At 44.3% G+C, this 18042-nt stretch overlaps 1 protein-coding gene across 3 annotated transcripts in view; it reads right to left on the reverse strand.

Annotated features, from left to right (window-relative positions):
* LOC112069861 (interferon-induced very large GTPase 1-like) overlaps nucleotides 1-18042 on the reverse strand; it is an 80546-nt gene that overhangs the window by 9335 nt on the left and 53169 nt on the right. The window contains exon 6 of one of the 3 annotated variants that reach the window (XM_070438751.1): nucleotides 10541-10810. The exons of the other annotated variants lie outside the window; for them this stretch is intronic. Within the exon in view, the coding sequence (XP_070294852.1) occupies nucleotides 10541-10810 (270 nt within the window). The remainder of the gene's footprint in view (nucleotides 1-10540; nucleotides 10811-18042) is intronic. 3 annotated transcript variants of the gene reach the window in all.

The following is an 18042-nucleotide window of genomic DNA, read 5'->3' on the forward strand; positions in this document are numbered from 1 at the left end:
CAGCCAGAACCGCAATAGAGGCAAAGGCGGTTGGTGATTCTCCGTTCCCTCTCCCACATACAATAGAAAACTCCCAGCTGCATGGCTCAGTCTCTAGACCGGTTGGAGAGAAGGTTGAGCGGAGAGGGAGACACCGTACGCGACTCTCTTCCACGAGCTCGGTGACGAGATCTACCCGTCGTTCTATGCGGATGGCGAGTGCAATTCAAAGAGTCCACCTGGAAGAACTCCCGGAGAATCTCATCCTTAACCTCAGCGAGTCCCTCCAGAAAACGAGCGCAGCAACGCCGGCTCGTCCAGTCACTGGATGCAGCAAGAGTGCGAAACTCTATAGAGTAATCCGTTATGGATCGATCACCTTGACATAGGGAAGCCAGGGCCCTGGGAGCCTCCTTCCCAAAAAACTGAACGATCAAAAACCGTACCATGCATCCCTCTTTAAAGTTCTGATAAACGTTAGAACACTCAGCCCTTGCCTCCCAGATAAGCTGTGCCCCACTCCGAGCCCACAGTAAGGAGTATAGACGTAAGCGATCGAGCTCTGTCTCTTGAGTATGTGTTGGGCTGGAAGAGAGAACACAATATCACACTGGTGCAGAAAGGAGCGACACTCAGTGGCTGCCCAGAGTAACATGGTGGTTATTAACCCTAGGTTCCGGAGACTCGGAAACCAGGAAGTAGCTGGTGGCACGAGACGAAGACTCCTGAACTTCCTGAGAGATCGGAGACCTGAGCGGACAGGTCTCAACGGCATGACACAGGCAGACAATCCTGCTCGTGTCTGCCGAGCATTTGCTCCCTGGATCTCGACGGCAGTGTGCGAGAATCGTAGTCGCTGGGTCCATTCTTGTCGGATTCTTTGTTATGCTGGTGAATGAGGACCCAAAAGCGACGTAATAGAAACAGAGTCTTTATTCCAGGCTTATAAACAAACAATGATTCTCCTGGATATTATCAAAGGTAATCCAAAACAGGAAACTGAAATCCTCTCAGTCAGTGAGAGAACACTGGAGACGCGACCACAGACTGCAGGTCGCTCAGGAAGGCACAGGCCCTAGCTGACATAGACACCTGCTCACACGCAGCATCTGAAGAAGGCAAAAAACACGACATGGCGGAACAAGGACACAGAACAGCAAACATCAAACAAGAATCCGACAAGGACAGAAGCGGAAAACAGAGGGAGAAATAGGGACTCTAATCAGAGGCAAATAGGGGACAGTGTGAAAGAGTAAATGAGTACTTAGGAGAATGAGATAACAGCCGTGGAGAGCAGAACGGAACGATAGAGAGAGAGAGCGAGAGAGGAGAGAGGAGGGGGAGAGAGAGGATAGAAAAGAGGAAGACCTAATAAGACCAAGCAGAGGAAGCACAGGACAAGAACATGATGTCAAAGACAAAACATGACACATTTAGTCTCCTGATAAGTCCTGAGTGCCAAGCAGAGACCGGTCAATTTAGTCTCCTTAATGTTGAGTAGCCAAGCAGAGACTCATTTAGTCTCCTTAATGTTGAGTGCCCAAGCAGAGACTCATTTAGTCTCCTTAGCTGGAGTGCCAAGCAGAGACTCATTTAGTTCCTTTAATTGAGTGCCAAGCAGAGACTCATTTAGTCTCCTTAATGTTGAGTGCCAAGCAGAGATCATTTAGTTTCCTTAATGCTGAGTGCCAGCAGAGACTCATTTAGTCCCTCCTTAATGCTGAGTGCCAAGCAGAGACTCATTTAGTCTCCTTAATGTGAGTGCCAAGCAGAGACTCATATTAGTCTCCTATGGAGTGGCCAAGCAGAGACTCTTTAGTCTCCTTAATGCTGAGTGCCAAGCAGAGGAACTCATTTAGTCTCCTTAATGTTGATGCCAGAGCAGAGACTCATTTAGTCTCCTTAATGCTGAGTGCCAAGCAGAGACTCATTTAGTCTCCTTAATGCTGAGTGCCAAGCAGAGACTCATTTAGTCCCAGTTTTACACTGTTTGGTATGACTCGGCCGGGTGTCAAACTCCCAACCTACCAATCACAGGGCTGACACTAACCACAAGACCAGTGGTTGGTCGAATGAGACACCAAAATATTCTTCACATTCCTCACAAACACTGTTTTCCCTTCACTTTGGACTGTTGTCGCGTCACATGCAATATTGTCAGAAAATGACTTCCTGGATCAGCTGATGATGGAAAGTGTCCCGGCGTAACTAAACATCTGGACACCAAATACTCATCCAAATATGATGTGTAATAATTGAGGAACAACGTTAATGACAGTAGCGATTTTGGTTTTATGAATCAAGGATTAGATAGTACAGGTGGTTATACATAGCTACTGTTTAGTTGCAGTTCTGGGCGGTTGTTAGTATACTGTATGTTGTGTTATGCTATGTGATGCTATGTGATGGTATGTGATGGTATGTGATGCTATGTGATGCTATGTGATGGTATGTGATGCTATGTGATGCTATGTAATGGTATGTGATGCTATGTGATGCTATGTGATGCTATGTGATGCTATGTGATGCTATGTGATGGTATGTGATGGTATGTCATGGCTGAGCTGCAGCATTCTGTCTACTCTCTGTACGATGTCTTCTGTTATGTCACCATGTATGCTTTTCCATTACAAATGTCCATCAGCTAAGTGCAGCGTTTCTTTATCATGGTCCAATAGAAGGGATTCAGTTCATTGTGTAGTCTGCTCAGGATCCATCTCTCTGCTAATCTCATGGCCTACAGAAAAGAGGACAACATGCACGTCGAAGAGTATCTCTCCTCTCTCAGTAGCACAAGTATGAGTCCAAGTTAAGGCAACAGTGTTGTATTTACATTCTGCTTTTCCAGAGGCGGTCCATATGATAACTTATGCGCTCTCCTCTCAGTCGGAAATAACACAAAACAGGGGGTTTTTTTTTTTTTTTTTGTTTTTCCCTTTTCCCCTTTTTAAAGCTATGATCTCTTAAGTTCTGTTTGCTTATGGACAATTGCATGTATATCGTACTCTCATACCCCCTAGATAAAATAATTAGCATGGAACATCAGTCATCATCACTTAACTAACACTGCTTTGTCCTCTCATGTTATGCTACCTGCATACTGAGCATCTGTTCAACATTGATTGCTAGCAGCCCAATGACAATATACTGGAACTCATCACGGCTCTGTTCCTCTTCGTCAACGCTGACGCTAGCTCTGAGCTGTGGGCCACCCAATTCTGCATCAACGCTGATACTGTTTCTACTGTAGTCCCGGTTTCACCCTCAAGATCAGGGACATGATCCTCTGCTCACAATGTTTACATTTGTTTGATTCTGGATTGTGGAGCTACTGACTTCTGCAGTATTGCTTATATGATCATGATTGTGTCAGCCCCGGTGTCCAGTAGCTATGTTACATAGGTAATATCCTTCTATATCAGATGACAGTCATCCTGCGCTCAGCAAGCACCCAGTGGTGCATCTATTGGTCACTAAATCCGGAGACCTAGATCATGAAAAAATGGCTACCTGGAGGTGAAAATATTTGCCATGGGTCCCAGATCCTCAAAAAGTTCTGCACCTGCACCATCGAGAGCATCCTGACCAGTTGCATCACCGCCTGGTATGGCAATTGCTCTGCATCTGACTCTAAGGCGCTAAGAGGGTAATGCGTACAGCCCAGTATATCACTGGGGCCAAGCTTCCTGCCATCCAGTACCTATATACTAGTGTGGTGTCAGAGGAAGGCCCAAAAATGTGTTAAGGACTCCAGTCACCCAGGTGATAGACTGTTCTTGCTTCTACCACACGGCAAGCGGTACCGGAGCGTCAAGTCTAGGTCCTTAAGGCTCCTTAACAGCTTCTACCCCCAAGCCATAAGACTGCTGAACAATTAATCAAAAGGCCACCAGGACTTGTCGTTCTGGGACCTATAGAAACTGGCAATGGTGCCCTTTACTACAGCAGTACCATCTAAGGCTATACATTACAGTGGTAACGTTATAACAAACAATAAAAACCTTGCTGATACACATACTAGTAGGCAGCAATTATAGTGACTGTAACAGTTATATAAAATATAGTAATGATAACCACACTAAAACGAGGTAGCAGCATCTAAGGTCCACAAATGATTACCGAAGCATAGAACAGAGTCAGGATAACGAGGTACACACAAATAATCTACAGGAATGACAGAGTCCATCAGAATCATCTTAGTGCCTGGGCCCTGTCCTCGTAATTCAAGAGCGTGTTGAGACAATGACTTATCAGTGACCCAAGCCTTGCTCAGATAATCTCTACCATTGTGTCACTGAGCTGTTGTAATGCTGCTGRAAATGTACATTTTCCCAGGTGTGTTGTCAATCATAATGTAAGTAACTTAATTTTATCCTACAGCTACTGTCAGCAGTAATCATGTGCCTACTAACCTGAGTTATACTGTTAGCACAGACAGTTTACCCTTGTAGAACACCCACTGTGAGCAGTTCACCCTGCACTATCAGCTCAAATAAATACCACGGTCATGTCTCAGGTGGGTTGAGTCACTGATGGCTGAGTGGGTTGAGTCACTGACGTGATCTTCCTGTCCGGTTTGTCGCCCCCTCGGGCTCGTGCAATGGAGGGGATCTTCGTGGGCTATACTCCGCCTTGTCTCAGGGTAGTAGGTTGGTGGCCTGTTGATATCCCTCTGGTTGTGTTTGGGACGTTCTTTAGCAAAGTAGATGGGGTTATATCCTGCCTGGTTGGCCCTGTTCGGGGTTATTGTCGGACGGGGACAGTGTCTTCCGACCCCCCCCCCTGTCTCAGCCTACAGTATCTATGCTGCAGTAGTCTATGTGCCGTGGGGCTAGGGTAAGTCTGTCCTATCTGGTGTTATTATCCGGTGTCCTGTGAGAATTTAAGTATGCTCCCTCTAATTCTCTCTCCCATCCTCCCTCCCCTCCCAGAGGACCTGAGCCCTAGGACCATGCCTCAGGACTACCTGGCCTGATGACTCCTTGCTGTCAGTGTGCCACTGACTGACCGTAAAAAAATAAAAAATCATGCCGCCTGGTTTGCTTAATATAAGGAATTTGATGTATAGTATTTACTTGCACTTTTTACTTTTGCTCAAGAATGAAATCTGAGTACRTTTTCCACRACTGTATACTGTCTATCTCTGAAACTCACTTAGATAATTCCTTTGATGATACAGTGGTAGCAATATATGGTTAGAACATCTACATGGTGTTGCTGTTTACACTGAGTGTACAAAACATTAAGAACACCTTCCTAATATTSAGTTGCACCCCCTTTTGCCCTCAGAACAGCCTCAATTTGTTGGGTCATGGACTCTACAAGGTGTCGAAAGCATTCCACAGGGATGCTGGCCCAGGCTGACTCCAATGCTTTCCACAGTTGTGTCAAGTTGGCTGGTAGTGAATATCTACTCTGAATAGCTCCTTCCATCTCATCCCAGAGATTGAGATCTGGTGACTGGGCAGGCCACTGTAGTAAGCTGAATTCACTGTCATGTTTGTGGAAACATTCCTGGACAATCCTAGCCCTGTGGCATGGGGCTTTATCCTGCTGAACAAATCCATTAGCAGATGGATYCACTGCTGCCATGAAGGGATGCACCTGATCGACAATGATGTCCAGATATCCTGTGGCATTCAAACGTGCCTCCACTTTTATCAAGGGGCCCAATGTGTGTCATGAAAACACAGCCCTCACCATCACACCACCACCAGCAGCCTGTAATGGTAACACGTGGCATGATGGATGCATGTATTCATGTGGGTTTCTCCGTACCCTAGTTCTCTCATCAACGTGAAACAGCAGGGACTGGGATTCATCAGACCAGGCAATGTTTTTTAAACTCTCCAGTGTCCAGTGCTTTGGTTCCTTAGCCCAGTGCAACCGCAGTTTTTGTTTCTTGCTGAAAGAAGTGGAACTCTGTAAGGTCGTCAGCTGCCATACSCCAATRSTGTCAAGGTACGACAAGTTGTGCATTCTTTTATGGGTCTTTGGGCACCAACATTGTACTGGACTGTCAGTTGACTAACTGTAGCCCGTCTGTTGCTCTGCACAATGTGTCAGCCTTCTTTGTCCTCTTTCATCAATGATCTTTTTTGACCACTGACCTGCCGTCGGCTGGATGTCCTGCGGGTGGTGGACATTCTTGATACAGAAAGAAACTTTTGAGATTGAAAAACCAACAGCTTTGCAGTTCTTGACACACTCAACCGGTACGTCTGGCACTACTACCATACCCTGTTCAAAGGCACTTCAATCTTTTTGTCTTGCCCATTCACCCTCTGAATGGCACATGTACACAATCCATGTCTCAGTCGTTTTCAAGGCGTAAGAATCCTTCTTTAACCTGTCTCCCCTTCATCTACACTGATTTGAAGTGGATTTAACAGGATTCACCTTTGTCAACGAGCAGGTGTTCCTAATGGCTATACACTCAGTGTAAAGTGCCTTTCGGAAAGTTTCAGACCCCTTGACTTTTTACAACATTTTGATAAACCCAAAACAATGCAAGAAAGTCTCGGAATGTCTTGATATGTGGCTGAATGGAAGCAAGTCCCAGCCAGAGCCGGACTTGGAACTGCATCGAACATCTCTGGAGACACCTTAAAATAGCTGTGCAGCGACGCTCCCCATCCAACCTGACAGAGCTTGAGAGGATCTGCAGAGAAGAATTGGAGAAACTCCCCAAATACGCTTGAAGCGTCATACCCAAGAAGACTCGAGGCTGTAATCACTGCCAAAGGTGCTTCAACAAAYTACTGAGTAAAGGGTCCGAATACTTATGTAAATGTAATATTTAAGTTTAACATTGTTATAAAGTTGCAAACATTTCTAAAAACGTGTTTTTGCCTTGTCATTATAGGGTATTTCCTGTCGATTGATGAGGGGGAAAAAACGATTTAATCAATTTTAGAATAAGGCTGTAACTTAACAAATTGTGGAAAAAGTGAAGGGGTTTCCAGCATAATCTTTTTTACTGTTGCCTAAGTTTTAACTTTAACCCATTTGTATGTACATAATCCTTTATGACCATATGTACCTCTGTGATTAATTATGATTGACTGTGCACAAAAGAGAATTGAATTGCTTCCACACCCACCATGCGTCATGTGTGTAATGGTCATGTGAGATGTAATGTGTATATTTTGGGAAGTGAGCACTCAGTTTGTTTGTTGGAAATGACAAAGCTCAGTTTTGGACGGAAACGGTGTCAATAAAGCGCTAAATTGGGAGCTTTAACAGTGTTCAAACTTGTTCTTAACTGTAAGTAAAACAGAGTAAGTAACCTCAGCTACACACTGTGCAAGACTGCAGTGTAATAGCTGAAAAGTGACTTTCCAAAGGAAACAGGCATAGTTACTGTATGTAGCCTACTGTAAGTAGTACAACACAAAAACTATGGTAAACCCAGCTATACACTGTGTGGGTAAACAGTAGTGTAATAGAGATGTCAGTTTCTAATTAAGGGATAGTTACTGTCTGTACTGTAAAGTGCATCACAAATATGGTAAACACAGGTACAATCAAATCAAATGTTTGTCACATGCACTGAATACAACAGGTGTAGACCTTACCTTGCAATGTCTACAATCCCTTAACCAACAATGCAGTTTTAAGAAAGAGAAGAGTTAAGAAAATATTTACTAAATAAAATAAAGTTTAAAAAAAATTGAAAAAAGTAACACAATAAAATAATAATAACGAGGCTATATACATGGGGTGCCGGGAGCGAGTCAATGTGCAGGGGGTACAGGTTAGTGGAGGTAATTAAGGTAATATGTACATGTAGGTAGGGGTAAAGTGACACTTGCATAGATAATAAACAGAGAGTAGCAGCAGCGTAGAGAAAAAAAAGGGGGGGGGTGGTCAATGCAAATTGTCCTGGTAGCCATTTGATTAACTGTTCAGCAGTCTTGTGGCTTGTTGGTAAAAGCTGTTAGGGAGCCCTTTGGACCTAGACTTCCTGAGGGGGAATAGCTATTGTCGTTCCCTGTTCATGACTGTCTTGGTGTGTTTGGACAGTGATAGTTTGTTAACAATTGTGGACACCAAGAAACTTGAAGCTCTCGACCAGCTCCACTACAGCACACTCGATGTGAATGAGGGTAAACTCGATCCACCTTTTCCTGTAGTCCACGATCAGCACCTTTGTCTTGAGGGACAGGTTGATGTCCTGGCACCACACTGCCGGGTCTATTACCTCCTCCCTGTAGGCTGTCTCATCGTTGTCAGGATCAGGCCTACCACCGTTGTGTCGTCGGCAAACTTAATGATGGTGTTGGATTCGTGCTTGGCCACGCATTCTTGTGTGAACAAGGAGCACAGGAGGTGACTAAGCAGGCACCCCTGAGGGGCATCTGTGTTGAGGATCATCATGACAGATGTGATGTTGCCTACCCTTAACACCTGGGGGCGGCCCGTCAGGAAGTCCAGGATCCAGTTGCAGAGGGAGGTGTTCAGTCCCAGGGTCCTTAGCTTAGTGATAAGCTTTCAGGGCACAATGGTGTTGAATGCTGAGCTGTAGTCAATGAACAGTATTCTCACATACGTGTTCCTTTTGTCATCTGTGGATCTGTTGGGGCGGTATGCAAATTGAGTGGTCTAGGGTTCTCTGGGATGATTGGTAATGTGAGCCATGACCAGCCTTTCAAAGCACTACCATGGCTACGGAGTGAGTGCTGCGGGTCGTAGTTTATTCAGGCAGGTTACCTTGGTGTTCTTGGGCACAAGGACTGTAATAGAGCTGAGATGTGTGTTTCCATTGGAAACTATGACAGTTACTCTCTGTACTGTAAAATAGTGTAACAGAAAACTAACCAGCAACTGTGTGAATACACAGTGTAATCTCACTATGGTGGCATAAACAGTGAAATAATACTCTGTCTATAGTAAACACTGCACAATACTGTATGATATGTATATAAAAGACCTACAGATCAGCCTTAGTCTCATACACTATCGCGTGAAGGGACGTTCTACCAACACACGTTTATAATTATTTCTTGCTAGTATATACAGGTACTGTAGGTTCAGGTTGCAGGATCTACGAAAATGTGTTCATATCTGCGGCATATCCTAAAGCAATGTTCACCTCTCGTTAAGCTAGCTTACATCCTGCATAAGCTCGTTCACATGAACACACAAGGATAATAGCAAGATGGCTCTCCTGTGAACAAGAGATGTGGCACCTCGCAACACCTCCCGGAGTGAAAACAACACAGTAACTCCCAGCTGCAGGTTAGGCGCGCGTCCCCAACCCGAAGGCTATAACCGGGAGGGTACCGGTGGACAGACAAGTCTCACAGACAACTAAGACAAACCCTCAGCGCCGCAATACTGGTAGACCAAACCAAGTATCGCCCAGGTTGGTACACTGTCACAAGTAATTAAAACAGAGACAAAACCCAAACCAGATGGCACAAGCCAAACCAAGTGGGGGGACAGCAGAGCACCCAGCTGGTAAGACTAGCTAGCTGCTCCAAGCTACTGAATAGCTGTGGGTATACTTCTGCTCTTATACACTCTAACATAGAGCTCTTACCAAGCCAATCCTCTCTGGAATGAGCCGAGAAAAGGAGGACGTAATGTGTCGGCAGCTATTTAAGGGGGTCAGCCTCAGCACCACACGGTACACGGGATTCATCTGAAATCTTTACTCAGAATGTATTCTGCCGCACGGAAGTATATCATATTGGAGTGGTTCAATATAATGCTACATAACCCCCTGGACTCTCTGGAAAAGAGCCGTAATGAAGCTAACACAGTCAAGCAGACAAACTGGGCTGAGATGTTTCATGGCCTGGCTTAGTGAAAAGGGGACAACTATCTGTTTTGAGACAACTACAAAAGAAAGGTTGAAAACTATTCAGGGGAGTTTTACGGCAGTGTGAGGAATATTAAGGGTGGAATGTACAGGCTGAGCAGCTACACGGGTCTCTGTACCCAGTTAAACTGATACATAACGACCCCCCTGTGAGCCTTTCCTGGTGTCTAATGAAAGACTCAGACTTCACAACATCCAACGTCTCGTGGACATTGTTAAACAACTGCAGCGACAGAGGAAGGACAAGGCAACGTTCCATGCAGCCATCAGTGAGCAGGACCACGAGAAGATAAAGAAGTCAACAGCAGTAGAACCAGACACCCGAGGGGCTCGTAATAAAAACTTTACAAGAAGAGGCACAGAGGGTAACTAACAACTGGCTTTAACCCAGACTATATTGTCTGGTGAAAGGATGAAATAAAACTAAGTTACTCATTAAAAGTACATTTTTAATGAAAACCTGTTGTTCATCTTTTTTAATCTTTTGGCAACCGTTTTATAAAAGCAATAAGACCCTCGAAATCGGGAATTATCATGAATAACACCCTCCTAAGAACAGGCCTTAGTCAGGAGTTTTTCACATGATAATCCACAGGTTCTCAAGCCTTATTACTGAAATATAAATGAAAAGAATGCTGTGAATATCAATACTCTCCACAATAACAAGTGTTTTACTAGTTAAAGTTAAATAAACTTTAACACCAGACATAATACTTAAGTAGAGTATTTCCTTACTTGTGGTGAGGGTTGTTGATGCCAGTTGACTTTGCTTTCCATTTTCCAGCACAGTGCAGACAGTGACAGAGTACTGAGTACCACCTTGCAGGTCAGAGAGAGTGATGCTGTGTGAAGACGTGGTAGTGATGTGTGGTTCTGTCCCTGAACAGTGGTAGGAGATCTGGTAATGATGTTGGGTTTGGTCCAATCCTGGTGGCTGGTTCCAGCTAACAGCAGCTGATGTGGTGTCCACTGAGTCAACAGTCAGCTGGTCTGGAGCAGGAAGTACTAAGGGAAAACACATTATTGTTAATGTTACAGTTTAACTCCAGAAATATACTACAGGAGGAAAAAGTAGAATAAGTCCAGGGATAAACATGTATTAGCAATTGCTTTTGATGTGGGAAGAAATAAGTTAAAACAGAAGTCACAACAGAAGTTAATTTGTAATGTAACATAATGTCTGTTGTAGTTACTGGTAAAGAGATGATCTGTAACAAGGTAAGGAGATCTCTTAATGGTGCAGATGGTTGTAGAGACTGGTTCACTCTCTTCCCCATTGTTCAGCACAGTAGAGATGCTGACAGTGTACTCAGTACCAGGTTGCAGGTTTGAGAATGTTGTGTGGCAGTCTTTAGTATTCTCTGCATGGAGGCCAGTTCCTGGGATACAGTAGAATATGAGGAAGCGTTGTGGAACTTTCTCCATTCCTTCAGCCTTGGTCCAGTGGAGAGTGAAGGAGGTATCTTTCAAATGGTCTACCTTTAAGTCTCTGGGTGGAACCACTGGAACATAAATCAAGATTTATTTTAAGATCCATAACAATATCTCTCTTAAAACACAAAGTATGTCAGTAAAACATGACTAAAACCAAACTCTTTACCTGTGAATAAAGATGCTGAGGCCCATCTACTTTGTCTTCCATCTTCTCCCTCTGTAGCCACACTGAACTGGTACTTTTTACCAGGTTGGAGACTGCTTATTTTAAGATGATACACATCTTTCACTCTTGATGAGCTTGTTTCCCCGTCACATTCCCAGGTGACCCTGAACTTGTGGGATCCTTTAATCCCCTGAGGAGAACTCCAGCTCAGAGACACAGAGTCTGATGTCAGCAACAGGACCTGGATGTCACCAGGAGGGGGCAGCACTGGTGAAGGAATAATGAGAGAGAGAAAAACAGATTTTATTGAAAATAAAATTACAAAAACAAATGTGTACTATTCATCCCAGCAGTTAAGGGACAACTATTGATATCGTACAAAATATATCCTCTTAAATGTTTTTTAAAATTAAATACTATTGTTTGTGTCAGTTTATTCTGTGTTTTCACATTTACCTACCATCATCTGAGGTCAGTGTTGTGTGTTGGTCACCATCAAAACTCTTATGCTGTGAAAACCAAAGAAAGAGTCAATCCTTTCTGTGAAACATGTTATTTTGCTCTTGACACAAACCCTCTTTACCCAGCAAATACTGTACATCAATTCAATGAAGAGAATTAAAACAAACCAGGATCTACCTGTCTTCCAGCTTGTTTTATCTCATGGGAGATCATATCATGTCCTTTGTGGTTTGTCTCTGCACACTGACTGCAGATCAGCATCTGGTCTGTCCTGCAGAACACCTCCAGAGAACTYTAGWCATGTTGGCAGAGTRRCTSCWCCAGGTCTCCAGTCACATCCACCAGRGTGTGTRTCTGTAGTMRWGSTATTGTATAGTGRTGTCTGATGTGGGTCTCACAGTAGGACACACTGCAGGTCTGACAGAACTTCACAGCTTGGACCTCAGAGCAGATATCACAGGGTACCTCTCCTGGCCTGGTGGGAATTGGAAATAACAGTTATCAAATACATTGATAAAAATAAACTCATCAGTTCATTAACACATAATGGCCTGATAATATAACACATGGTAACCTACCACCTACGGCACACGCTGCCGGGGGGGGGGAAATGAATGGGTGAGTAAATGGTGTGGGCTGGGCGCAAAGTGGAGTGGAATAACTGGGGGGGGGTATGAGACAAGGTGGGGTTCAAAAGTAGTGGGGTGGAAGGGTGGGTGGGGCCCCCCCCAAATTTTTTGGGGTTGGTAATTTGGGGTATGGTTGGGGGGAAAATGGGTGGGTAGTGGGGGTGGGGGGGGTAAGGGTGGGTAATAAAAATAGGGGTTGGGGGTGGGGTGGTGGAAAAAAAACATGTGGAAAACAAATTTTAATTGGGTGAGGGGGGGTGGGATAAAGAGGGGGCTGCGGGTAAATGGTGGGATAATGGAATATTTTGGGTGGGTTATAAATGGGGGGCCATGTGAAAAAAAAAAACTGGGGGGGGGGGCCCCCAGTCGGGGTGGAAATTTAATCGGTGGGAGTGGGGGGGGTGGGAATAAATGTTGGGGGGGCCCATTTTTGTGGGGATAATTAGGGGTGGGGGGTGGGTTGGGGTGATAACATGGGGGGGGTGTGGGGGTTGGGTGGTCCGTTTTTTGATTAACTGGTGGGAGGGCGGGCCTGGTTGGGTTGGGGATGTAATTGGGGTTGGGGCCACCAGGGTGCGAAAAAATGGGGCGGGTTGGGTGGTGTGGGCGGAAATGGTAATGGGGGGTTGGGGGGCTAGTGGGGGGGGTTTTTGTTGGAGCTAATGGGGGGGGTGGTGGGGTGGGGGATAATTCTTTGGTCGGGGTTCAAGGTGTGTGGGGAAAAATAAAACCTGTTAATTAATGGGGGTTGTCCCCCCTTCCTAAAAAGAGGGAGGGCCTTATTTTTATCCAAATAAAAAATTCTTGCCCATTCCCCCCAAAAAACCAAGCTACAGCAAGAACATCACCCAAAAACTCATGCTGAGAAAACCCAGTGCCTGCTGCTTCCACAGCAGGGAATCATAACCAGACCTAGTGAACAGTTGCTTGCTGCTCAATACAGCCAACGAATAATCCAACTAGAACAATACGTCGCTCGGCTCGCGACAGAATATACCATAAGAGTACAGCAGAACAAAACCCCCAAAGAAAGACCAAAGACAAAGAAAACAAACAACCCCCCAAGAGACCCACCCCCCCCACCCCTTCTATATGCCCCCCCACCCGGCAGGGGGGCAAACCCCACCGCACACAACTTTCCACCACAAACCCCGGGGCCCTGATTAGTTTTTCCCCCCTTTGGGCATACCCCTTTGTTAAATACTTAAATAAAAAACCCCCCGGGGGGGTTTTTTCTTTGAAATATCCCAAGCTAGCGCAGGCAGTAGAGCGACGTTAGTTATCAAGACCGTGCCCTGTATGTAGGCGGTAGCATGACTTACACAGAAATCAACCAGAAGAATATAGATAAGAAGAGACCGCACAACCGAGTCAGGGATCAGCGCTGCATACTATCAGGAGCCAGACAGTCCCAATACACAAGGATCAGTTACGCCCCCCCTGGTATGGGGGGGTTAAATCTTGTAGTAGAGAGCAGAATACCATGAGGTCTCCTAGACGGCCCCTAGTAGTAGTGAAAGAAAACAGAGAACACACGTAATCAAAGACGGGTTAATAGTAAGTACGGATGCCGGGAGGTATAGAAGATGTGGGAGGCAAGCGGAACAAAAGGATGCCGCCCGGGGTGTGGTGGGAAAGAAGAGATAGAACCATCAGGAGGTATTCGCGAGTTTTTTTTTCATTGGCGGCTCCCCTAAATACAAACACCCCCGGTTCCCTTTATATATGAACTTGGGGCGTAATTTATCTATCCCCCCCCCCCCCCGGATAATATTATATCACCATGGGTGGAGAGTTCCCTATTCCGGGGCCCTCCCTAAAACCTATTAACCTAATACTGTATAATACCAATATAGATACCCCACCCGGGGGGAGTTATTAACACATTTTCTGGAATAATACCCTGTGTGTCTTGGCCCCCTCCTAAAAAAAATTAAACTTAAAAAAACCCGTCTGGGGTGGGAAATCCTACCATTATCCATAACTGGGTAGTCTGTTATCAGTGATAATCCTTGTTGCACACCACCTATCCCCTGGTTAACCCTAACCAAATACTAATACTGTAACCCTTGTAATTACAAATCTCCGTGATAACACACTGGAATATACCCACCCACCCTACTACTGTTATAGTTCCTATGGCCTTTATATATCTCCTGGGACGTCTCGCCCCCTCACCTATCAATAAGGAGTAATATTACACATGATGGTAATTCTTTTCACATCCTTCACCCTAACCCTGCGCCTCCTCTCCCTTCCATCCCATATGATTACCCTATTAATAACAAGCATCTCCGAAGTGGGGTAAGGACCACATGACGGCTGCACCTGGTTCTATACGTTACTAACCCTTATTCATGAATAAAACCGCGTGTATAGGACACATCAGCGATAAAGGGGTATCTTCTTTACCCTATACTAGGCTATAGGTAGTCGTCACATTTGATAATTATAACGTACTATTTAAAGGTTTTCTACTTGTACGCTTATAACAAATTCTAGTTATCGATTGTAGTTAAGTGGGCTCACTAACACCATCTCCCCCGCGCGAGATCTGGCCTACCTATAACTAGTCTGTTATATCAATGATAATATAACACCATGGTAATCCTACCTATGGCGGGTTCCCAACAACTTCCCAAGTAAAAATAAAAACAGAGGCTGTTTTTTGATATCATGTGATTAATTAATAAACACCATGGGGGAGGGGCAAGGGTAAGGATAAAGAAAAAAATACCCCCTACCAATAAATCTAATCTATTTGTTATCATGATAAATATAACACACTTGGTAAAACCACCACTAAGTGACTGATTTCTATCCAACTATAACTATACTAATCGAATATTACAGATAACAAATAACAACATGGAAACCTACCTATAAACATATCTTTGATCGATGGAATAGAAGTGTAAGCAGCGATGGGATATACTCTTACCATAACTTTATCTGTTCATCTATGATTCACAAGGAGATACGAGGGTGGGAGGGGGTGGTAGTTCCCACCTACCTAAAACTATACTGTTAATACAATAAATGTAATATAACCACATGGAATACACTACACCATAACTATCATGTTATCATGAAATAAATATAACCAATGTAACCTAACCTAATAACATCTGTTAAATCAAATAGATAATATAACAACATAGGATAAAAAAGGAAGATGAAGCTGGCCGTGACGCGAGATAGACTATCGTGGGTGATCGATGGAGTAACACTACCCTCAACGCCATCTCGGCGTTCACGCTGAGCCGCCCTCATAACTTATCTTTATCATGATCATTAGTACCACATGGTAAGCCTTTACCTATAACTATCTTCCTATCAATCTGGAGTTGAATAAACACGATGGGGTGAGAGGCCTACCTATAACAGAGTCTGTATTCTTTAATAGAAATAAATTTTATAACACATGGGGAGGGAGCGGCTAGAGCGGAATAAGCTATATCGTTATCATGAGTAAGTGATAGAAGCGAACCACTCCGGCGCTAACACCGACAACCTCACACTCAACTATCCTCTCTGCTCTATCCCCATCCCCGACCAACACCAAAAAACAACATGGTAACCTACACTAGGAAACTGGATACTTATACATGAATAACATTATAACACATTGTAACCTACCTATAACTACTGGGGCTTACGATGATAAATAAGCATGGTGCCAACCCTACATACCTATGTCAGATTAAAGATGGTAACCTACCTAAAAACTAGTCTGTTATCAATGATAAATATAACAACATGGGAACCTACCTAAAAACATCAAATAAGCAATAATATACAATTGATAATATAACACATGCGTAACCTACCATATAACTCTACTGTTATCAAGATAATATAACAACATGGTAACCTAACCATAACACTACCTGTTAATCATGATAATATAACACATGGTAACCTACCTATAACTATCTGTTATCTTGATGTGTATTTTTGCTTTACATTAAGTCAGACATTTTATTTCATGAGGTCAGCATTATTACAACATAGGCCTGTATTTACAGCTGGGTGCACATCAGAATCTCACCCTTTGTTTTGTAGAGAGTCTCCTCTTCTGAAATGAAGAGGGTAATCCATGGATCGCTCAGTCTTCATTGATAGAAAACCAGAGGAAATAGACTCTGCTTTCTCTGATTGGCCCCTAGTAGTACAAGACAGTCACAGAAAAAAATCGAATAAAACACTAAACATACAAAACAAATGCAATAACATTTATTATATTCCTCTTCCACATAATAATGATCTGAATCACCAAAATGTGAATTTTAGCTTCTCTTCTTCTATCCAACTACATAAATAAACAATCATTATAGGAACTTATTGACTTTTCCAGGTAGAACATAGAACGTAAGAGACTGCTCTTTCAACGTTGCACCGTCATAGGATGCCACCTTTCCAATAAGTCAGTTCGTCAAATGTCTGCCCTGCTAGAGCTGCCCAGGTCAACTAAGTGCTGTTATTGGGAAGTGGAAACGTCTAGGAGCAACAACGGCTCAGCCGCAAAGTGGTAGGCCACACAAGCTCACAGAATGGGACCGCCGAGTACTGAAGTACATTGTGTGTAAAAATCGTCTGTCCTCGCTTGAAACACTCACTACTGAGTTCCAAACTGCCTCTGGAAGCAATGTCAGCACAAGAACTAGTTTCATGAAATGGGTTTCCATGGCCGAGCAGCCGCACACAAACCTAAGATTACCATGCGCAATGCCAAGTGTCGGTTGGAGTCGTGTAAAGCGCGCCGCAATTGGACTCTGGAGCAGTGGAAACGCGTTCTCTGGAGTTATGAATCACGCTTCACCATCTGGCAGTCCGACGGACAAATCTGGGTTTGGCGGATGACAGGAGAACACTACCTGCCCCAACGCATAATGCCAACTGTAAAATTTGGTGGAGGAGGAATAATGGTCTGGGGCTGTTTTTCATGGTTCGGGCTAGGCCCCTTAGTTCAGGTGAGGGGAAACCTACAGCATACAATGACATTCCAGACAATTCTGTGCTTCCACTTTTGTGGCAACAGTTTCGGGAAGGCCCTTTCCTGTGTCAGCATGACAATGCCTCCGTGCTCAAAGCGAGGGCCATACATAAATGGTTTGTCGAGATTGGTGTGGAAGAACTTGACAGGCTTGCACAGAGCCTTGACCTCAACCCCATTGAACACCTTTGGGATAAATTGGAAAGCAGCCTGTGAGCCCTAATCGCCCAACATCAGTGCTCGACCACACTATAATCTATATGGCTGAATGGAATAAAGTCCGAGCAGCAACGTTCCAACATCTAGTGGAAATCCTCCTCAAAAGAGTGGAGGCTGTTATAGCAGCAAAGAGGGGACCAAATCCATATTATTGCCCATGATTTTGGAATGAGATACTTTTGGCTATGTAGTGTATATCTACCTCAAATACCTCGTACTTCTGCACATTGATCTGGTACCAAAACTCCCTGTGTATAGCTCCACATTGATCTGGTACCAAAACTCCCTGTATAGAGCTCCACATTGATCTGGTACCAAAACTCCCTGTATA

The sequence above is a fragment of the Salvelinus sp. IW2-2015 genome, unplaced genomic scaffold (assembly GCF_002910315.2).
Source record: "Salvelinus sp. IW2-2015 unplaced genomic scaffold, ASM291031v2 Un_scaffold1135, whole genome shotgun sequence".
In the NCBI taxonomy this organism is placed as follows: Eukaryota; Metazoa; Chordata; class Actinopteri; order Salmoniformes; family Salmonidae; genus Salvelinus; species Salvelinus sp. IW2-2015.